The following is a 21,730-nucleotide window of genomic DNA, read 5'->3' as shown; positions in this document are numbered from 1 at the left end:
AAAAAAAAAAAAAAAAAAAAAGTCAAGCTCAAGAACTGTGAGGAAGGGCTACTCACACCCTTTCTGGAGCCTGGAACAGGATTCGTCAATGCCTTTCACCTGGGGTCTGGTTCTTCCTGTTCTAACCACATAGACCTGAACATAGCTGAGACATGCCTGTTGCTTAGGGAGCCAAACCTACCCTGTAGGCACTGATGACAACACAGCTGCTGCCATCCCTCTGGGAATGAGGAATCTGAAACTAGATTGAGTGAAAAAAAAAAAAAAAAAAAAAACCCTAATCTGGAGATGCAGAGGGGCCAGTGTAGGAGCCTGAAGGTTAAGTGAGTGGAAAAGATGGAAAACAAGCCCCCTTGGCAGGAAAGTGGGGAGAAGAGCAGGGAAACCAAACCACTGGCCTCAACCCAGACTGAATTGGAATGCTGTTACCATGGCAACTGTGAGGTCCTTTCAGCATTCTGCTCTGCATGGGGGTGGGACCAGTCCATAGATAAGGAAACTGAGGCCCAGAGAGGATCCCTTTCCAGAAGGTCAGTCAGAAAGCCAAGTAGAAACTGTCTCCTCCCCTCCACCCCCATCTCTGGAGCACAGCTCCCACCTCATTGCCAGTTCCACATACTCACAGAGAATTGGGACAATACTCAGGCTGGGGCAGACGCCGACCCTGGGCCAGGAAATGAATGAGGTCAAAAGGGTCAATGTGGGGGTATGGTGGGGCACCCCGTGTCAGCAGTTCCCACAACAGCACACCAAATGACCACTGTGGGAGGGAAGAGGAGAGGACACTCAACTCTCATCCCAAAATGGAGGCAGGTGGGTTCCCTCCTCTACCTCCCAGAATCCTTCAGCTAGAAATATAGGACCCACCCTCTACTTGGAGCTTATTCCTCAAAATCACAAAAGGTGTGTCCCCTTCCGTCTCCCACCACCTCAGACTTCCTAGAGTTGGAGCTGGGCAAGCTCTGAATTGTCAAAGCCAATGAATTTACAGCCTCTTCTTGCCCTGCTGGGTGTCAGATTCTATCTCACATCTGTCCAAGTGGTGAACAAATGAGCTGTGAGGGTTGCCCAACCTGGGAATTCCCTAGGCTTGAATCAGGTAGAGCCGAATGGGAAAAGCCCAAGTGCTCAGGACATGGAGGCCCCAAGGACCTAGGGCACATGAGGCCTCACCACATCAGACTTGGTGGTAAATCGATAGGTCTGAAGGCTTTCCAATGCCATCCACTTGACAGGTAAGCGAGCATGGCGTTGCTGCTGAACACTGTAGTACTCCTTGTCCAGGACATCACGGGCCAGACCAAAGTCAGCCACCTTTACTGTGAATGATTCATCCAGCCTGGGAGGGGGAAATCACACTTAGAACTGACTCCCACCAGGCTCTGAATCCATCTGTTCCAGGGCCTTACAGAATTTCAGAGCCCCACTATCCAGTTCAAATCTGCACTGGGCAGACAAAAAAAAAAAGGTCCAGACCAGGAAGGACATGCCCAGGGCTTCACAGCAAAGCCTGGAGTGGCCTCTTCCCTGAGGTGGCCTTGTGCAGCTGCACACTCTCATGCCCTGACCCTTTGCTTCACCCCAGCTGCAGCTCACATGCAGTTCCGAGCAGCCAGGTCCCTGTGTACAAACTTCTGCTCTGATAGGTACTCCATGCCTCGGGCTACCTGCAGGCCAAAGCTGATGAGGTCCTTCACAGTGGGGTTCTGGGGGCAAAGAGTATTTGGTGAGCAAGAGCAGAACAGTTCCATTTGTAGATGCTGCCCAAAGCCCTGCCCCCTAGAGCAGCTGAGCACTGACCCGCTGAGGTGACCGGATGAACTGAAGCAGGTCTCCATGGCGCATATAGGGCAACAGCACACGGGGCAGCCCCTCAGGTGGCAGCATGATACCAATGAGAGCCAGAACATTTGGATGGTGCAGGCCGCGCATGAGCAGTCCCTCTTGCAAGAAGGCTTCTACTTCCTGAACCTCTGTGATGCCTGTAGAATGGCTTGGGTCAGGCCCAGTAGTCTCCTGCTCGGGATCACTTAGATGCCAACACAGCAGGAAGAAAGACCCGCCTACTCTGGGGCTCCTCTCCCTGCCCATCCAACCTTTACCACACTTACGATTCAGCGACTTGATGGCACAGTGGATACGATTCTGAGCCTCATCTGTGTACTCTCCATGGTAGACGACTCCAAAATGGCCTTATGAGAGGGTGACGGTGAGAGGGTTCCCAGTGCCCAAGCTAACAGCACACCCTTTCATTGGCAACCAGAACTCAGAACAACAAACAGGCCAATCTGACATTAAAAATAAGCAGCAGCCACATGATGGCAGAGCCTGAAGCTCTCCCATGCCCACTCCAGAACCCACTGAAAATAGATTTTTCCTAATCCCCATTTTACAGATGAGCAAATGGAGGCTCAGAGAAGTTAAATGGTATACTCAAGGTGACACAGGTTGGTGAGAAAGCAGAGCAGAGCCCATGTCATCTCAGGACTCCTCTGCCCTAGCCCTACCTGACTTTCATACCTTTGCCAATGACTCGATCACTGTGGGTGATTACACGCTCATGGGGGATCAGTACATCCTTGACCTCAGCCAGGAGTGCAGAGTCCAGGTCCCTGAGCTTAATGGACTCTGTCCGCAGCAGCGGGACACAGGACCCATCCCTGTTGTCCAAAAAGGATTCTGCATGGACCCGAGTGGTAGAATCAGGACTATCAATAGCAGAGAGTTCTGTGGGGGAAAGGGAATGAGAGATAGGCTTGTGGGGAAGGGGTGGCCCTAGCTTCTATCTCCTCCTCCATCTCACCAAGGCCATGTCTATAGTCAGAGCCTAAGTGGAGCATAGGCAGGAGCGTGGGTCCATTAGTCCGGTCCAGGGATGCCAGGTCATCGAGGTTGGGAGAAAGAACTGTGGAAAGACAACCTATAGTAGTCAGCTTTTTCCAAGCTCCTGGTAGCTGACCCCAACAGGGAAGTATGGGAGACCCCCAAGATCTGGGCAGGCAGAGGTGGGGACTTGGAGATGCCACTATTTGGGAGTAAGGGCTAAGTCAGGATTGAAATGGGGAGCTCACCCAATTGTTTCCTCCGCCACCAGTAGTTGAAAACTAGCGCAGTGGCCATTGAAGCCATGAGCAACAGCAAGGCGAGCAAGACAATAAGGAGTGTGTTCTGTGGGACCCCTTTTGGGCCTGGCTGCACCACTCTGCCAAGGATTTGACACTCACCATCCACGCAAACCTGGGGGCAGATGATATCTCAGGCCCAGCCTTAGGCACTCAACCCATGTTTCCTGTGGAAGACCAGCAGAACTGCCTACCTGCAGTGGGGCTCCATCCTTGCCAAGTTGTAGGTAGGTGGGCAGGGGACAGACCACCACGTCTCCCCGGAACTCATGCTGGCAGCTCTCACCACCCACGGTCACGTTCACACCCACGCAGTCAGCCACAGCACCCAACCCAATATACTGCAGAGACAGTCATGAGGACAAACCAGTGGCCCAGCCCCCCACCTCCTAATCTCCCACTATCCCTTCCCCATCCTCCACACCTACCTCAAACTTAATAGTATGCTCTTCAGGCTTCAGTGGGGCTAGTTCAGCACTGGGTAGACTGGGTGGGGGTAGGAAGCGAAAGCCTGGCAGTGTGAAGCCAGCAGCTCCATCCCCCCAGGCACTCAGATTTCCTGTTACCCACCCCTGGTGGCCTCGGACCACATATTCAGGCAGGCGGCATTGATGCTGCTCTGGAAATTGCCCCTCACACTGTTGGGATGCACATGAGGATGATTAGGCAGGTGCCCCACTTATAGCTGCCCCAGTCTCGTCAGCCCAGCCCAGCGCTAGTTTTCAACTACTGGTGGCACAGGACTGGAGCTCAGGGATTGATTTCAGCCTTTCTCCTTCCTGTCTAGCAGACACTCACCCTGTTCTCCACTGTCCCTTGCCCATCATGGAATGATAGCACTAAGTACCATACTGAAGTCAGATACTGGCCATGGATAGTGACATGGGAGCCTCTGTGAAAGACAGCAGGATGGTAAGTTTGGGGTACTTTCCAAACCTGGCTCCCTCATTCCTCAGAGGCCAATTTGAGTAAAGAAGTAGCACTTACGGGTATCCACAGTTAGGGCTGATGTTCAGCACAATGGGGTCTTCCTGGTAGTGGAAGGTCCAGGAGCCAGGCACCTCAGCACCTCCCACCTGCAGGCGAAGGGGTACTCTGGCCGTGGCAGCCCCAGGGGGTGTGGCACATAAAATCTGCCCCTGGCTGACCCTGTAGGAATGAGGGATTGGGCTCAGGGGCACCCCCCTTATGACAGACAGGCTTACCTACTTCAGGGTCTACTAATCCCTCCTAGTTCTTCTGTTGATTGTCTCCCCCACGTGCCCACACCCTCCATGGATCTGTCTGAAGATGAGTTGGTCCCAATAAGACTTCCAAAAGGGCAGGGAGGAAACAAGTCTATTAACCGGAACTAATAGACTCTGATAGACTCATTAGCGTGCGTGTGTTCTTGCTTTCTCACTCTCGCTCTCTCTCTCTCTTTGGTAGTGTTGGGGATCAAACTCAGGGACTGTATGCCTGTGTGCCCAAGGGGTCCAGCTCACACTCAAGTTCCTCTACAAAGGAACAAATGTTCTACAATTGAGCTACATCCCTAATCCCCATGATAGGCTCTTTTGCCTCTGGGATGGAGGGGGCAGCAAATCCTTATTCCTGAAACTGTCCTCCAAACTGACTATGTGACTCAGCTCTCTTCTCTCCACCCAGACAAAATTTAGGACCCCACCTGCTGGCTCCCCTGGATGAGTCCCTGTGACCTCCCGTCACCTTGCCTGATAACTCTTACCGTTTCAGATGGCACTGGGTTCCATTGACCAAAACAGCCCGGCTGGTGCCTACAGACAGGCCCTGGCCTTCAAGAGTGAGACAGGTACCCCCTGCCCGTGGGCCAAACAGGGGTTGTACTCTTTTCAGCACTGGCTCCTAAGTGGGCATAGAGGTGGCTTAGCTGGAACAGGACTCCCACTCCAAGCCCTTCCCTTCTGGTACCACCCACTGGACAAAGGCACAGATAGGGCAAAATGTCCTTACCACAAAAGAGAAGCCTTCCAGCATGGAGATGCCTTCTACCCGGAAGTGCTTTCCCGGTGGCATATTAGTCACGATAAGGCTGATGTTGGTAGTTCCTGCTGCCTGTGTGCCCAAGGGGTCCAGCTCACACTCAAGTTCCTCTACAAAGTCCTTCCGGGGCACTGGACTAGGATGCCAGGGGACCCTTGAGGTCAGCCAGGAATCACACAGACCTGCCTGTATACCTACTACCAGTAACAGGGTTCCTCTGAGCCCGAGGATGGTGGTTCTCCACCCATGCCTTTCTCTAGGGCAGGTAAGATTGCATGGGGCAGGGACTAACTTTGCCTAGTCCATGACTAAATCAATGGGTAGGCACATGCAAGTTCAAAACAGGATAGAGATTTCTCCCTAGACACAAAGCAACCAGACCCATTGCAGCTTACCCCACACCCCCTTGTTCCTGATAAGCAAAAGACAGGGTCTCACAGGAAAAGGGTTACTTTGTTGCTCCCATCAGGGATAGAGAAGGTAGGGCTGGCTTGTACCTGAGGTTTGAGGTGTCCTTAGGCAGCAGGTGGCAGGGACTTTGGCCCACAGTGACCTGATGTGTTCCCTCAGGTATAAGACCAGTAGGATGCAGGTAGAAGTTAGAGCCACACAGGGTCAGCTTTGTGCTGCCCCTTAGGGGTCCACTGTCAGGGTAAAACTGAAGTGGGAGGAACAGAGAGACTGAATTCTTGTGCAGGTTTGATTTCTCTCAGCCTCATCTTCTTCTGCTAGAGTTCCCTGCCATATCCCTTGTTTGCCCCATACTTCAGTCATTCTGGGTCACTTGCTAATCCTCATTCAAAGATTTTTTTTTTGTTTTTTTCCTTCAGTATCAGGGATTGAATCCAGAGCGCTTAACCACTGAACCACACCCTCAACCCTTTTTATTTTGAGACAGGATCTCGCTAAATTGCTTAGGGCCGTGCTTTGTTGCTGAGTCTGGCTTTGAATTTACAGTCCTCCCGCCTCAGCCTTCTGAGCCACTGGGATTATAGATGTGTGCCACTGCACCCAGCTCATTCAAGCGTTTTTCTTGCCTACCAAGTCTTTACATGTTCATCCCTTTGCCAAGAATGCCCTCCTTGGAGATCTGCAGACATTTTGGGCCTGAGCAAGATCATGGTCAAAACTTGCTGACCCCACTTCAGGCCCTGCTTATCCTTAGGAATGTTGTACCTTGGTAAGCACAGGTGGACAGTGATCTTGTTGCCAGGAGCCAGGACACTCCTTCTGCCTGCCGCACATGTTCCCACACCAGCCACAGCCCATGAAATGCTGTGCTTGTAGGCAACGCCTACAAGTGAGGAAATGGTGGCAGCCAGGCCCCCGGATAGGTACCTGGAAGACCTTGAGGTGACAAATAGGCAGTTTAGGGATGACTGGAGAAAGGAACTGGGCCCCATAGACCCTCCTATTCCCATTGTAGACTGGGGTGGTGAGACCTGTATGTCAATGCCTCCCGGGAATGAATAGAAAGGCTGTGATTCTAGACTCTGACCATGCCCACCTCACCTGGTCCCCAGAGGCAAAAAGTAGGTGGTCTCCAAGGCGTTTGACATCTCGATGGATGGACTGTCCATTGTTACTCAATGAGAAGTTGGATACATACAGCAAGTAGTTGAGTGATCTGACTAGCTCCACCTGGGACAAGTCAACTGTGAGAAAAATAAGCATGGAGACAGGAACAAAGGGCCAAGGGGTTGTGGGGTGAGGGACTTACCTGTAGGATACGCCCATCAGATGTGCCCATGTGGGCCACTGTGACATTGTCAAGGCGTGTCACATAAAGTGCAGTGACCTGCACTGATCCTAACAGCCCATTGAATAGATCCACACGTGGGAACCTGCGGCTGACCAGCAGAGGGAAGTGGTGGCAGCTGATGTTGGGGCTAGAAGCTTCCAGAACAGGCTGAGGAGTGTCAGGGAAGAGAGAGTTAGAATTTAGCCCTGTGCACTGACCTTTTGGGACCTCAGTCAGTGATCACAGCAGCCCCAAGCTCCCACCCCTCACCTTCCCTGATGAGAGACACCCTGGGCTTGCCGGTTATCTGCCCTTACTTCCCCCACAGGGCTCTTGGAGGCAGCAAGGGCAGGGAAAGAAGGAAGCCCAGACAGGAAGGACAGCTCTCCCCGACTTTGTCATGTCCATTCTGGCACTTATTGAGTCTTAGAGAATCAATCCCACTACATCCTCACAATCACCTGTAAAATAGAATCAAACTCAGAGAGGGTTGGCCACTTGTCCAAGGCTTCAAAACACCACAGGAGAGGAACCATGGTGGAAGCCTGTGCTCTTACCCAGAGTTCTCTCCACCCCCTGCTGGCTCTGCTGTGCCTCTGCAAGTGCACTTCAGGAAACCCTGTCTGAGCTTAAGTTTCTCCACTCACATGAGGGGTTTTGAACTCTGAGGTTAATTAGCCAGCACAAGGTTGGTAATATGGTCCTTCTCCTGGAGACTCTAAAGGTCCTCCTGTACCTCTCACTTCCTCTGTACAGAGGGAATAAACCAAGGCCCTGTGGCTTGGGTGCCAAGCTAGGCCCCAGAAGCTGGGAGACATTAACCTCTCTCATGCTCTTAGCAAGAAGGTGATTTGAAGGCTGCATTTTCCAGGGCAGGACCATGAAAGCTTCTGGGAAAGTAGGAAGTATTGGGGCAGGGTTTGAGGTATAGGCAAAGCCCAGTGGCTAGCCCCAGGTGCTTATGATTCTCCCTGGCCAGCCCTGAGGACACTCTTTAAAGCAGAAGCCTTGGAAGTCTCCATCAGACCACCTTTCTGATACCTCACTGTTAAACAAGAGTCCTGGGAATAAGAGTAGGTGCAGAACTGGGCCTAGAAAGCCCATATACCCTAGTCTGTAGCCTGTGTATGTAGGGACTGAGACTTTGTCTTTCCTTGAGAAGGAAAGGGGCCTGGCCCTAGCCAGAAGCCTGCCAGGTGTTTCCAGAATGACTCAGAGACAGGTGGGGCTCTGGAGTTGAAAAGAAGCCTCAGCTCAGCCAGGGCCACACCCCTGTTTACTTGTCTGTAGATCCAAGAACTTACCTTTGGGTCATAGGCTTGACTAGGGGCCCCCAGCTCCTGAAAACACTTGCCCTAAGTGTCCAGTCCCCCATGGAGAACCCACACTCTACCTAAAACCATGGAAGGTAGGCACAAGCCCTGAGGTACAAAGTGGGTCCTGCCCCAGAGGCTGCAAGCCTAGTATCATTGAACAAATACTGGCTACACACCTCCTGGGAGCCTGGGAAGTCTGTGGGTAGGGCCCAATATTAGTCCTACTAGTGCCTGGCACTGCCTAGTTACTAGATGCTGGGTATATTCTAACCCACTGACCCTAGCTACATTGGGGAGAGGTTTTCACTTCCCGGAAGAAAGAAGATGGGGCCAGGCAGGGCTTTCCAGCCCAGACAAGAAGTATCACCCATAGGGACTCTCCATCCAGATGTACTCAGCTGAGGGAGAGAGACTAACGATTTCCTCTCCTCACACTGGATTAAAGTTCTCTCTTTCAGGACATTAATAGGAGCTGGAAAGGCAGTCAATTGAACGTGTCACAACAGGGCCAGGGGCCCAGGATGACCAGAGATTCAGAGCAGCTGCTTGGTGGAAGACCACTCATTCAATGTTCCATCCAACCCATATGGGCTTGCCCCTTCCTTCCTTCCTTCCTTCCTTCCTTCCTTCCTTCCTTCCTTCCTTCCTTCCTTCCGTACTGGGAACCCAGGGTGCTTAAGCACTGAGCCACATCCCCAGCCCTTTCTATCTATTTAATTGTTTATTTTTATTTTTAATACCAAAGATTGAGCCCAGAGGTGCTTAACCACTGAGCCACATCCAAAGCCCTTTTAAATATTTTATTTAGAGACAGGATCTTGCTGAATTGCTTGGGGCATCACCAAATTGCTGAGGCTGGCTTTGAACTCACAATCCTCCTTGCTTCAGCCTCCTGAGCCTCTGGGATAATAGGTGTGTGCCACCACACCTGATCCTTTTTATTTATTTATTTTTAATTTTGAAATAGGTTCTCACTAAGTTGCTGAAGCTGGCTTTGAATCTGTGATCCTCCTGCCTCAGCTTCCCAAGCTGCTGGAATTTCAGGTGTGGGCCACTTTGCCCAGCTGGGTAGGGCTATTTCAGTGGCTTCAATGAGTTAGTTTTGGTTTTGTTCTCGGGGTTTTGTTTTTTTTTCAGGGGACTCCCAATCTAGGGGGGTGGCTCTAGAGATTGAACCCAGGGCCTCATGCATGCTAGGCAAGTACTTCATCACTGAGCTACTCGAAGTAGCATTTTAAGGATTGTCTTGTTTTTTTTTTGTTCTCACTCCCTGACTCTGTGGCTGGACAGAACCTGGGTAAGGTCTGTTGGAAGGATCCCCCATTTCAGCATGGGATGTGAAACCTCCTGTCTGGGGCAGTTATGGTAGCAGGAAATATGGGGTTAAACAATTCCAAGCCCCTCCTAGGCCTTTACTCATCCCCAGATGTTTATAGTTGATTGCACAATATTGGTTTGAGGCTCCCAGAACCTTATAGAGCAAAGTTGCCTTCTCACTGTGTCCAGGGTCCTCCTCTAATCACCCTACAGAGAATGGGTTAATGAACACAGGCCATACAGGTTCCCCAACAAACCCCCTGACTTCCAAAGCCTAGGAGGTTTCCTGAACATGGTGGGGTCAGGGGTTCTTTAGAAACTCTTGTCCCACGCCCTTAGGAAAGTAGAGCAAAACAAGTGCTCCCATAAGGAAAGTAAAACTGTGTTTGGTAAGCAACCCGAGTCTGTGAAAATCTGTAAGCATCTGCCTGTATGAGAATTTGTGCCTTTATGCAAACTTTTCTCTGTGTGTGTCTGAGGCAAATTGGGCAGATTGGGGGGGATGTTCATCATTTTACCCAGAATTTGGGAACAGTGCTGGCAGAGAGACAATTATACAACCCCATTCTCATATAACCAAAGAAACTACCTAAAAAAAAAAAAAAAACAGAAGCCATGATGGCTGAGATGGTGAAAACACAAAATGAGGACGTATCAGAAGCTAGCATAGGCTGGGTACAGTGGCGCAGGCCTGTAATCCCAGCAGCTTGGAAGGCTGAGGCAGGAGGATTTCAAGTTCAAAGCCAGCCTCAGTAAAAGAGACGTGCCAAGCAACTCAGTGAGATCTTGTCTTTAAATAAAATACAAAATAGGGCTGGGGATGTGGCTCAGTGGTTGAGTGCCCCTGAGTTCAATCTTCAGTACCACCACCACCCCCAAAAAAGAAATCCAGCATAGTTGGAAGATGAGCCTCCAGGGGAGCGTTTGTTTGGCTGATTTTTCACACCACCCCAAGCCTGCATGAACTGGGTAGAAGAGAATGCTTCTCTCTGCCTACTCTCCCCCTCCCAGGTCCTCTCAGTGATGGAAGGGAGCAGCCTGTGTTCAGCCACCAACAGACTGTTCACAGGTAAAGTCCCCTTCTTTCTGCTTACCGGGTTAGGGCAAAAACTGGGCGACTGGAAGAAGTCAAGGCCCCGTGGGAGGCCAAAATGAACTGGGGACTCACAACAGTGTTCCACACCCTCATCAATTAGGGTGTCCAGCAGGTTGATGGGAAAGGCACAGACAACAGAGTTGGGACCCATGCCAGGACTGCCATTCCTGCCAGTGGTGAAGACCCCAAATAGCACTTCATTGCCCTCGGTGATACTCAGCTCAGCAGCGAGTTGGGTGCCCACCGAAGCAGAGTGGGCTGCCTGAAGGATCGGGTAGGACTGCTCCCCGTCTGGGACTCCACGGCGCCGGCGTTTAGGTGCAAAATGACAGTCAAGGACCAGTTCTCGGTAGTCACTCAAATCTGCCTCCAAGGCATTGAGCCGTGCCAGGCGGGTTTGCAGGGCACCAGGAGAGTCTATCACACTTGAAGGCTGAACAGTCAGCAGGTAAACAAAGGCTCCTGCATGGAAGCTATGAACATATTCTATATGGTAGGAGTCCAAATACTTTGGCAGCACTGACAATGAGGAAAAGCCTGGTTCGAATCCTGAGGCATCTGCCTTGAGGCGCCGGATGGACACTGAGCCAGGGCTAAAGCTGGTAGCCACCTTTGCATCCAGTGAGGATGCCACATAGAAGTAGGAGGCCTGGCCCTGCTCAACCACTGTCACACGGGTGCCCAGTGGGCTGGCCACACAGTCTGGACAATCCTCAGGCCGGTTGTGATGGGCTGAGAAAAGGCAGATAGGCGCCGCCAGGTGCAGGGTTGTCCCGCTGATCTCCAGCTCATGCAGAAAGCAGCGGCCCTGCAGGCTTGAGCCACAGCTGACCAGTGCCGGCAACACCGGCTCCAGTACCAGCACCAGTGTGTCTGTGTCATCTGGTGGACCATGGGGGCCGGGGCCACAGGCCGCACATGTCTGACAGCCAGGATCCCCGGTAGGGCCGGTGGCCAGACTCTCAATAGACTGCAGGTTAGGCCCAAGCACATGCAGATGATTGCGTGTGGCCACAAACACCGCACTCCCATCCCCGCCGCCCTCATAGGTCGCCAAGGCCTGTACCTGGCTGCCAGCAAAGAAGCTGGGCACTACATACTTCACATCAAAGTCGCGGGAAGCAGCGTAGGGTGTGCGAGGGCACTGCCAGTCCCTGTAGGACATCGACACCGCAGTCAGCAGCAATAGCAGCAGCAGCAGGGAGAACAGTGGCAGTAGCTGAGGAAGCTCCATCGAGGCGAGCTGGAGCCCCTTGGGGATACCTGGTTTCAGGCCTTGGCTGGGAGCAGAGGTCTGAGCTGAGATCAGCGTTGAGGAACGGTCAGAAAGCTCTTGGACGGCCAACCTCCACCCTGGGTTTCTGTGAAGCCCAACCCCTTCCACTCGGAGCACCTGATGCCAGTGTACACACGGCAAAGAAAGGAACAGCCGTCTCACCTGCCGCGGGGTCTGTGGCTTGGAATTACCGCGGGGAGCAAAGTCGACCGAGGGCGCAGAACGGGTGTGGCTGGGCTGTAGGCGGGGCTACGGGCGGAGCCTTGTTGAAGGCCAGGCTCTCCGCCCATCTGACTCTTCTCAACGCTGGGCCCTACACTTTCTCTTGTGTGTCTATTTCTCAGGGGCCTGTGGGTGGGTGTGCGTGGAGTGGCCTGAAGAGAAAAGAGCAGGCCTGAGCCATTCCATTCCATCCCTCCAACAACCGACCATGTCTAAGTAAAAAGGGGATAGGATAACCTGGTTCTTTTGTTCTGGTGGAGCTATGTTACAGCAACACCCTCAGACACTGGTTCCCATAGCCCATCTGGGGGACCTACCTTGTGGGGAAGAGACAGGGATCTTGTGGAGTGCCTCACTTCAAGGGCAGGGACAATCTTTTTAGTTGCCTGCCCTGAGCCTTGTCAGAGGAAAGTAGGTTGTGCCCTGATCACCCAGGGCCATATGAATTAAGATATGAGACTCATTCTCTGGACAAGAGTCAGAGGAGACTATGTGAAGGTTTAACCCTACCTCTGGTCCCTCCACTGCAGCCTCAGTATGTGGAAGCCGTAGGGGGTACAAACCATAAAACTGACCTCTGGAAAGACTCCCCCCAAAGGTTCTGCTCTAATGCCCCATGATATGGGGGGGAGGATGGGCTTTGGTTCCCAGGGCTTCTCTAATCTGCTCTGTAAGCCTTTTAGTCTCTGAGATAAGAATAAAGTCCTGGTTAGATGGTTAGCTAGAGTTCTCTATCCAGTCTGTAAATTGGTGGGTAGATCCTAGTTCTGCTTTGCCATCTCCTTCATCTGGACCTCAGCACTGTCTTTTGGCTAGTTGCCTCCCTCAACACTGGAGGTGGGGATCTATAACCAGATAGCCCCTTCAGCCCAATAGGCCTGGACCCTAGAGGGAATGGGTCGAGGCCTAACATCACTGTCACAGAGTGTTTCTGGGATATTATCAGTGGTTCTCAGTACTGGAGTGGGTAAGGAGGCTGGGGAAGGAAGGAGCCAAAGAATTTAGCCTGGACTGGAGAGCTCTACCTCCTCCACTCCCTACCCAGTGCATACCTCACTGCCTGTACCTCCTTCCTAACCTGACCTTTGCAATGCTATTCCTCTTTTCGGGAGCACCCTTTTTTTGTTCTCCTCTAAAAGCTGAGATAACACCTCCCCCAAGGAGCCATCAAGACCCAGGTCCCTCTCCTGGATCCTACACACTGTGCTACACACATTCCAGCACAGTTTACTCTTGAGTATTCCTTGCTTTCTCCATTTCCTGGGCAGGATTTCCCCTCCTTCCATGCTGGATCTTCTTGAGCAGCTGGTGACTGAGAGAGGAAACAGAACATAGAGCAGTCACACCCAGTGCATAGAAGATACCATGCCCAAGGCAACATAAAAGGCACTCCCTTCCTGATCAAAATTGGCCCGGAAATGAATAAACACTCAGTGAAAATCACCCTTCCAGCATTCCATGGTCAACACAGGACAGAACTGAAACGAAATACTCTCCACCTGAAGTCCATCCCATCTCCAGATGTTGGGAGAGATTTCTACCGATTGGGAGAAGACTTCACAAGCCCTCCTAAATCATCTGCCCACAGGTTTTTAGGGGGTAAAAATGAAGTGCCATCAATTGGTTCTCTGCTGCCACCATGTGGCCACATGGTGGATGACCTTCTAAGGCAGACAATCTTAATAGTGGGGTTCACAGAAGCACCCTTTCCTTCCTTCTTCCTTGGTTAGCTCTGCAGAAGGGGACAGGCAAGGCTTGTGGGGAAAGTCTGCTAATAGTACAAGCGCTCCCCCAAGACTCACCATGCCTGGCCCATAACTGGTTTAGTAACTGCCCAATTATCCTGGCATCTTGTCACCATGAACAAAGTGGCTAGCACTTTGTCCTCTTTGGGCTTTCGGTCTCCTGTGAACACTGTTCCAGAAAACTGGGTCCAGTTTCTTTTTCTAATCTAGAGATCACTTTAGTGGCAGCAGAGGTTTCTCTCCAACTCAGTATGACCCCATCGTACTGCAGCTTCAACTCTCTACTGCCAGACTTTTATCTGGAGGTTGAGAACCCCAGGTCTTATAAACTCTTCCAGCTTCATGAAAAATGTTTTGTTTTGTCTTTTTAAACCAGGTACTTGCCTTTGCACATGATGGTTTCCTCTTTATTTGCCTGTCATTCTACCCTGATCCCCAAATAAGTAAACTGCATGATTCTAGGTACCTATTATCCAGGTACACAGTTAGATAACTGTGACCCCTCCATCTCTGACATAGAGGCTGACTGTTGATAAGAACACTAGTAACAATCAGGGACATCTGGACTGGCATCACTGTGTTCCCTGAGGCAGTGGGTTGGTGTAATAATCAGGAGCAAGGGGAAGAACAGAAGCTCAAAAGAGGCAGAAAAGAGATCTGGGCATGGTTAGCTAGAGTTCTCTATCCAGTCTGTAAATTGGTGGGTAGATCCTAGTTCTGCTTTGCCATCTCCTTCATCTGGACCTCAGCACTTATCAAACCTGGGGCTACTCCCCATGGACTTTGGAATCTGGGTAGGTGGCCTGCTGCCATGCTGATTTCAATCTGATCTAGTTTGGGGGCTGGGGATGTGGCTCAAATGGTAGCATGCTCGCCTGGCATGCGTGCGGCCTGGGTTCGATCCTCAGCACCACATACAAAGATGTTGTGTCTGCCAATAACTAAAATACATATATATATTAAAATTCTCTCTCTCTCTCTCTCTCTTAAAAAAAATAAAAGAACAGAACTATTTTCTCGAGGAACCACATCATCATTTAAAAAAAAAAAAGTGATCTAGTTTGGAGCCAATGACAGAAGATATGTTGCCATTTCTTGGGAGAGGAATACAACTGTCCCACTGTATTCTTGGCTGATGCTACCTACAAAGACAAATTCTCCAACATGGGTTGGTTTTAAAGATAGTGAAATCTGGGCTAAACTCTCAGGGGCTGCAAAAGGATGCTTTTGATCACATTCAGTGGATGATTTTCTCCCAGAAACAATTCCTAGGCCTTTTGCTTCCCTGGCCAATGAGAAGTTGTAGCAGAATGGGGAGAGCCCCAACAATAAAGATAAAGGCTTTCTGCACAGTGTCCTAGGCTCTGCCCCCAAAATTCTCAGAGTGAATGAGCCTTTACTACCAACCTCCTGGGATGTCCATGGAGTTTCATGCAGTTCTGGCCATGCCAGGCTAGGGAATAGGGTAACTGAGGAAGAACCAGTGCACCTAGTGACATCAGCTCTTATTAAGGCAGATGCATTCCTAGAGGCCCTGGAGGCCAAGTGGACCTCCTCTCAAATCCTCTAGCTCATTTTGGAGGCCATTCTGAGGAATGTGCTGGTTGAAGTAGGGGAACTGAGGCAGATAGCCCTTCATGGAAAGGCCTATAGGAAGAGGCCAGTGGCTACAGGGAGACTGAACTCTAAATTTGTGCCTCACCAAGGGCTCTCACCCACACCATAGCCCAGACTACCCCACTTGGGCCATCTTTATTTTACTCAGCTCAGCCCATGCTGATCTATAGCAGTCTATTAAGCAGTCACAGCCAGAGCTTTGTTGGGTGGTCCTTCAGGGCATGCAACTGGAGGGTCCACCTTAGAGAGGGAAGACAAGTGCAGAGGCAGACTGGGTACAGAGGGATGGTGCAGAGGCAAGGGTAGGACAGTAGGATGACTGAGAGCCTTTACATATGATGACTTCAGGTGAACCAAAACATCTGCAGCCAAGGGTCCAACTCTGAATGTGTGTAGCCTGATGCTAGTGCAAGGGCAGGAGGAGAGTGGCTTAAATATGCATGTGCTCCTGTATATGAAGAAATATGTGCAGAACTTGGGAGGAGAATCCAGTGTTTGTCCATGATAGTAGATGGGCAAAAAAAAAAAAAAAGAACAATGACATGGCTGCAACAAGTGTCTTCCCCAAAGTACTTTAATGCACACACCAACCCATAGTCCCTGCCTGCTGGCTAGGCAAAAGCCACCCCCACCTGGAGGCTCCCATGGCTTTCCACACCCAGTGGGAATGGAAGGGCTGAGTCTGCACACATTCCCATCAGTAGGTGAGGGGTGTGAGGATGAAGAGGCGGTCTTCCTCTTTACGGATCCAGCGCATCAACTTATGGATGGCATTGACAGCTGATGCCTTAGTCCCCAGAGGGCTGTAGCACATGTAGAGCTCAAAGGCGCCTGTCACCTGGAGAAGGGGGCAAAAGGTGGTCATCTAAGATGGATAGCCCTTATGAACCCTACCCAGGACCTCCATGAAGCCCAGCCTAATGAGGGCCACCTTACCCAGGCTAGGAGGTTCTCGTTGGGGCCTGTGTAGTAGATGGTCTTGAGTGGGCGGGAGGCATTGTGGGCACGACTGTGCAGGTACTGGTAGAGGCCCAGCAACCGCTCCTGTTCCTCTTCACTGGTGTATGGGGCCTCAATCTCAGGACTGCAGATGAGGGAGTGGGTTCACAAAGGAATGACTTCTATTGCCTTATCTGGAAATCTAGAAAATCTATTCCTAGACAGGAGACTCCACCACATGTTCTACTCTCCAGATGTTCTCTAGGACAGGTTATAGTCCTCATCTCCCCACTCCCTGGAAGACTTCCCAGGAGACTGGTGCTCTGCCCCCTCACACACCCAAGGTCATGGTATTGTTTTCTTTGGAGAGGCCAATTTGAGTTTAGGTGACTAAGAAGAATGATATGTCTGCAGTTGATAAAAGGTGTACTAGGAAATCCTCTGGGTAAAGGGAGGAGAGAAGCTGCCATATCTGCCCAGTTCCTTCCCTAGAGGAACAAGTGAGAGAAGACTCTGCATCCTGGATTGGACCAAAATGACCCCCCTAGGGCAGAGTTGCTCTAGGGCAAGGGTCCTAGGAGACCTCTGTTCCAGCTTTCTTCCCTGTGTATATTGATCAATTTCAGGTCTTACAGGTAATGAAATAGGTGTATGCTGGTGGCATGATAGAAGTCTGGGCCCCTCGTACCACAGTAAAACAACTCTAGAATGCTGGTCCACTCCCAAAGGGGTTGTCAGCTTCAGAGCTACATCCTAGGACTCAGGACCAACCAGCCTCCTCCTCCCCACATCCTTGTGTCCCTGAAGCAGTGTCCTCCCTCACCTGGTGAAGAGTCCTGAGCTCTTTGATTTATAGAGGAAGTGACGCAAATCAGGGATGCCCACTTGGGCAACGCTGTAGTAGGGTGTGCGCAGTGCCTCCCGCAGCGCGAGGTGAGCTCCGCGTTTGCGAAGGCGCTCCTGGAAGCGGCGGCGGCAGTCAGAGACAGCAAAAAAGTCCTCGCGGTCGGTGGAGACAAGTAGCAGGCAGAGGTCGGTGTCAGGCTCTAGGTAAGAGATGTGTGCGTGGAAGAAGCCAGCTGCATTGAATTTGGGCAGGCATACCGGCGTCCAGGCCTCACCCTCACGGAAGGACGAGGAGGAACTTATGAGATTGAAGAGCAGGTGCAGGTCGATGGGGTGCAGGAACTGGTCCTTGCGGCGCACGAGCGCCACCAGCTGGTTGCGGGCCACTAGGATGGAGAAGACAAGGCTGCGAGCACGTGCCTGTTGCAGGCTGGCACTCACCGCATCTCGAACGGTGGCGGCCAGGGGCAGGCACCGCGCCGCCCCCATTAGGAAGCTGGGGTCTCTAGCCATTAGCTGTAGCAGATTGTCGGTGATGCGCTCGGAGCCTGAAAGCAGGCGCCGCAGGTCGTAGTTCTGCTTCTGCTGGAAGATGTGGCTCAACTGTGCCCCAGTAAGAAGGCTCAGAATTTGGTAATAGATGTAGAGCAACTCTTGTGCCAGCTCCTGTGCCGACTGCCGCGTTCGTGCCACTGCCACCAGCACCAGTGGGCTCCGGCGCACAAATACCACCTTGTAGCCATCTGAAGATGGGGACACAGTGTCAGCCTCAGGTCCTTTCCCAGAAGCCATCCTGATAGGCCTTACCCAGATCTGTGCTGCCTTTCAATTTCCACATCTTTTTCTCTCAGAGCTCTCTGTATTCAGCTTCAGGATGAAACCACCACACTTTTTTTTTTTTTCCATACTAGGGATTGAACCCAGAATGAATTCATCCATTCATTCATTCATTGAGACAGGGTTTCACTAAGTTACCAAGGATGGGCTCAGAATTTGCCGTTGTACTGTAATCCCAAATACCGGCAATTTGGTGAGTTCCACCAAACCAAATCCCTTGCTCTCTTTCTCTGCCTCTTGCTTCACAGATTCATTCCCTCAGAAACACAAGGTCTTCAGGAACAGAAAACATACATTCTTAAGGGAAATGCTAACTCAGCTGGGTGGGACTAAGGGCATCATTTTTTTTTTTTTTTTGTACTAGGGATTGAACCCAGAGGCACTTACACTGAGACACATCCCCAGCCCTTTTTAAGCTTAGGGCCTTGCTAATTTGCTGAGGTTGGCTTTGAACTTGTGATCCTCCTGCCTCAGCCTCCTGAGTTGCTGGGATTACTGGTGTGCACCACCTCATGCAGCTGCATCAGCCTTCTGAGCCACTGGGATTACAGGCCAGCATCACCACATCAGCTTTATTTTCTGTTTTTAGTGAGGATCTTGCTAAATTGCCTAGGCTGACCTCATACTTATAATCCTCCTGTCTCAGCCTCCTGGGTAGATGAAATTACAGGAGNGCTTTTTTTTTTTTTTTTTTTTTCCTTAATCACCCCTGCCCTTCTAGCCAATTTTCACCTTTTTTCTATAATAAAGCTATGTCAAAGCCATCATTAGCCCTCACCGCAGCCCCATGAGACTGGCCATGTTGTTAACATATGTTCAGGTGAGGACCTTAAGGTTCAGAGAGGTGAATGGAGGGACTTGATCCTCAGCACACAGCACATCCCAACCCTCTAGTCTGTGGGGGTCCAAAACCTGCTATGAATTAAACCTGACCAGTGCAGCCTTCCCCACCACCCCGGGGCTTCAAGTGGCTCACCTGCGTGGATGGAGCGGATGGCATTCTTGTCTGCCTCCAGAAAGGATACTAGTGCCACCATGACACCCATTGTGCTGGAAAGCGCCTCCTCAGAGCCATAGCGAGAGTACACGGGTTTCCCTGCCTCACTCAGGACAAAGACATGCTTCTGGTGCAGGCGCCATGCCTCCGTAGCATCTTCTTCATCCCCCTCTGTTGTGCCCTCCCTTGAGGGCTCCGTGTCTGGTCTCCCAGTTGCCCCTGGGGGTTCCAGCCAGTCCTCAGAGCTTCCTGGCAGCATCTCCTCTTGTAGGTCTCGAGCCACACCTGTCAGCTGGGTGCTTAGCTCACTAAAGTCCTGGCTGATCTGGCGCATATCTGTAGGCAGTGATGGAGGACCCCCAGCACCTTCCTTAGGACTGTCCCCAGAAGCTGCCCCATCCTCTGATTCAGTCAGGTCCTCATAGGAACGGGCATGGACAAACATGGCACCCTCCTGCCCGGCACCTGTAGGCCAAAAGCACTGGTGCTTAGAAAGGGAACTGCTGGCAGACACTCTCTAACATGGTTACTCTAACATGACTTTCTGTCCTGATGGGGCCATGCCACTGTTCCTTCCTGCCATGCTCATGCTTCTCTGCAATTTAGAGCCCATTGTTTTCCTCTCATCACACTGGCAATAAGACCTAAATCCTCATGGCAGCAGTGGTGACTGGTATTTACCTACCTCTTTCATTCCCATATTAGGCCCCCTCCCTAAGAGACACTGATGCTGACCTTTGTCCATTTGCTCTTTGGACACCTCAACATGCCCCAACCTACCTCAGGAGCTCTGCAGTTATATCTTCATCTTACCTACAACCTTAGCACTCTATCATATGAGTCTCTGATTTCCTTTGGGACACTTGCCAATTATTTCCCTATCCAACTACAGTGGTAAGATAGGAACCTGTTTGTTCACTGTTATATGCCCAGTACCCTGCCCTATGCCTAGAGCACCTCCCATACTCAGTGAATCTATTTCCCCTCCTGTCCCATTCAGGTCACAGTCCCTGACTGACTCCATAGCCTATGGTTTCCCCATGACAGAGACTACATCAGTCTTCCTTTATTAATTTGTTTTTCAGCACTGGGGATGGAACCCAGGGCCTTAGGCATGCTAGGCCAAGTGTTCTACCACAAAGCTACACTTTTAGTCCCCTTATTTTTCTTAAAGAGACACTATCTTACTATGTTGCCCAGTCTGGGCTCAAATTTGTGATCCTCCTGCCTTAGCCTCCCAAGTAGCTGGGACTATAGGTGTGGTGCCACTGTGCCTGGTTCCTTTACTGATTTTCTTTTCTTTCTTTCTTTTTTTTTTGGTGGTTCTGGGAATTGAACCCAGAGCCTTGTGCATGCACGGCAAGCATTCTACCAACTGAGCTATATCTCCAGCCCCCTTTACTGATATTTTTGCCAAAGTAGTTATAAATTCAGCACCATACAAGGCATTGGTAATATGAATGCCCTGTGCTCAAAGAGCTCACAATCTTGTTGGAGAGAGGGGGTAAACACATGCCGAAAATTACAAAATGACTAGTGTCCTGTACAGGGCAGGCCTAATTTGTGAGGAGGAGACATTTAACCTGAGAGCTAAGGAAGGGAAAAGGTTCCAAGATCCTGTAGACAAAAACAGAAGGATAGCCAGACTAGCAGCCCAAGAGCACAGGATGAACAGCACAACATGAAATGGAGAGGAAGACCAGATGTAAACTTAGTCTGGCTCCCTGCAATATCACTAGGATGAATACCCAATGAATGAATGAACAAATAATGAATGGTGGGAAAGAAAGAGTGGAAGAGCCAGAAGCTGACTGTTCCAGCTGTCAGGTGATGGGGGCTACTCACTCTGCCCATACCTGGTTCCATTCCCTGGGCCAGTCCTGGTGTGGGACTCTCTGCTCTCTCCACACTCTGTCCATCAGAAGGAGCCAATGTGCCATCAGGGCATTCACTACTTTTCTTCCTCTGCATATCAGCAGCCATCCTTTGGGCTTTCTGTGGGATAAACAAAATAAAGGAGGATAGGGAGAATGTGCAATTTGTAGAGTCACTGATGTAATTAACAGTGTGAAAAAGTGTCCCTTACCAGGACCCTAAATCCCTGAAAAATATTTTCTTCTAAAAATTAAGTATCACATTTCTTTTCTGATTATAAAAGGAAGACAAATTTATTGTAGAAAACTTGGAAAAGGCCAGGTGTGGTGGCACACTCCTGTAATTTCATCTACCCAGGAGGCTGAGACAGGAGGATTATAAGTATGAGGTCAGCCTAGGCAATTTAGCAAGATCCTCACTAAAAACAGAAAATAAAGCTGATGTGGTGATGCTGGCCTGTAATCCCAGTGGCTCAGAAGGCTGATGCAGCTGCATGAGGTGGTGCACACCAGTAATCCCAGCAACTCAGGAGGCTGAGGCAGGAGGATCACAAGTTCAAAGCCAGCCTCAGCAATAGCGAGGCAGAAGGATGAATACCCAATGAATGAGTGAACAAATAATGAATGGTGGGAAAGAAAGAGTGGAAGAGCCAGAGGCTGACTGTTCCAGCAACTAAGCAACTCAGCGAGACCCTGTCTCTAAATAAAATACAAAATAGAGCTGGGGATATGGCTCAATGGCTGAGTGCCCTTGAGTTCAATCCCTGGTACCCACCCACCCCCC

General features: G+C 50.8%; 2 protein-coding genes across 10 annotated transcripts in view; both read right to left on the bottom strand.

The window, feature by feature from the left end:
- Mst1r (macrophage stimulating 1 receptor) overlaps window positions 1–12,531 on the bottom strand; it is a 15,508-nt gene extending 2,977 nt beyond the window's left edge. Inside the window, exons 1-20 of one of the 7 annotated variants that reach the window (XM_015487172.2) lie at window positions 12,032–12,478; window positions 10,592–11,892; window positions 6,844–7,032; window positions 6,636–6,764; window positions 6,300–6,470; window positions 5,621–5,781; window positions 5,094–5,259; window positions 4,849–4,985; window positions 4,110–4,271; window positions 3,921–4,014; window positions 3,551–3,760; window positions 3,317–3,463; window positions 3,072–3,237; window positions 2,804–2,905; window positions 2,521–2,727; window positions 2,112–2,192; window positions 1,801–1,982; window positions 1,597–1,706; window positions 1,174–1,339; window positions 624–760 (exon numbers count right to left, since the gene is read on the bottom strand). In XM_015487172.2, coding sequence (XP_015342658.1) covers window positions 624–760; window positions 1,174–1,339; window positions 1,597–1,706; window positions 1,801–1,982; window positions 2,112–2,192; window positions 2,521–2,727; window positions 2,804–2,905; window positions 3,072–3,237; window positions 3,317–3,463; window positions 3,551–3,760; window positions 3,921–4,014; window positions 4,110–4,271; window positions 4,849–4,985; window positions 5,094–5,259; window positions 5,621–5,781; window positions 6,300–6,470; window positions 6,636–6,764; window positions 6,844–7,032; window positions 10,592–11,827 — 3,953 coding nt within the window. In that variant the 5' untranslated portion in view covers window positions 11,828–11,892; window positions 12,032–12,478. Of the gene's footprint in view, window positions 1–623; window positions 761–1,173; window positions 1,340–1,596; window positions 1,707–1,800; window positions 1,983–2,111; window positions 2,289–2,520; window positions 2,728–2,803; window positions 2,906–3,071; window positions 3,238–3,316; window positions 3,464–3,550; window positions 3,761–3,920; window positions 4,015–4,109; window positions 4,272–4,848; window positions 4,986–5,093; window positions 5,260–5,620; window positions 5,782–6,299; window positions 6,471–6,635; window positions 6,765–6,843; window positions 7,033–7,134; window positions 7,247–10,591 lie in introns of those variants that run through there. The other 6 variants (XM_048793916.1, XM_048793915.1, XM_015487173.2 and 3 more) reach the window with 6 other exon arrangements.
- Window positions 12,532–16,009: 3,478 nt separating this feature from the next.
- Window positions 16,010–21,730, bottom strand: part of Mon1a (MON1 homolog A, secretory trafficking associated) — a 20,917-nt gene continuing 15,196 nt past the window's right edge. For 2 of the 3 annotated variants that reach the window (XM_048793939.1, XM_015487167.2), the window contains exons 2-6: window positions 20,929–21,067; window positions 19,052–19,537; window positions 17,216–17,981; window positions 16,390–16,537; window positions 16,010–16,291 (exon numbers count right to left, since the gene is read on the bottom strand). In XM_048793939.1, coding sequence (XP_048649896.1) covers window positions 16,151–16,291; window positions 16,390–16,537; window positions 17,216–17,981; window positions 19,052–19,537; window positions 20,929–21,055 — 1,668 coding nt within the window. In that variant the 5' untranslated portion in view covers window positions 21,056–21,067 and the 3' untranslated portion in view covers window positions 16,010–16,150. Of the gene's footprint in view, window positions 16,292–16,389; window positions 16,538–17,211; window positions 17,982–19,051; window positions 19,538–20,928; window positions 21,068–21,730 lie in introns of those variants that run through there. The other variant, XM_048793940.1, reaches the window with a different exon arrangement.

Source organism: Marmota marmota, unplaced genomic scaffold, assembly GCF_001458135.2.
Source record: "Marmota marmota marmota unplaced genomic scaffold, marMar, whole genome shotgun sequence".
In the NCBI taxonomy this organism is placed as follows: domain Eukaryota; kingdom Metazoa; phylum Chordata; class Mammalia; order Rodentia; family Sciuridae; genus Marmota; species Marmota marmota.
This window is presented reverse-complemented; position numbering and strand designations above follow the sequence as displayed.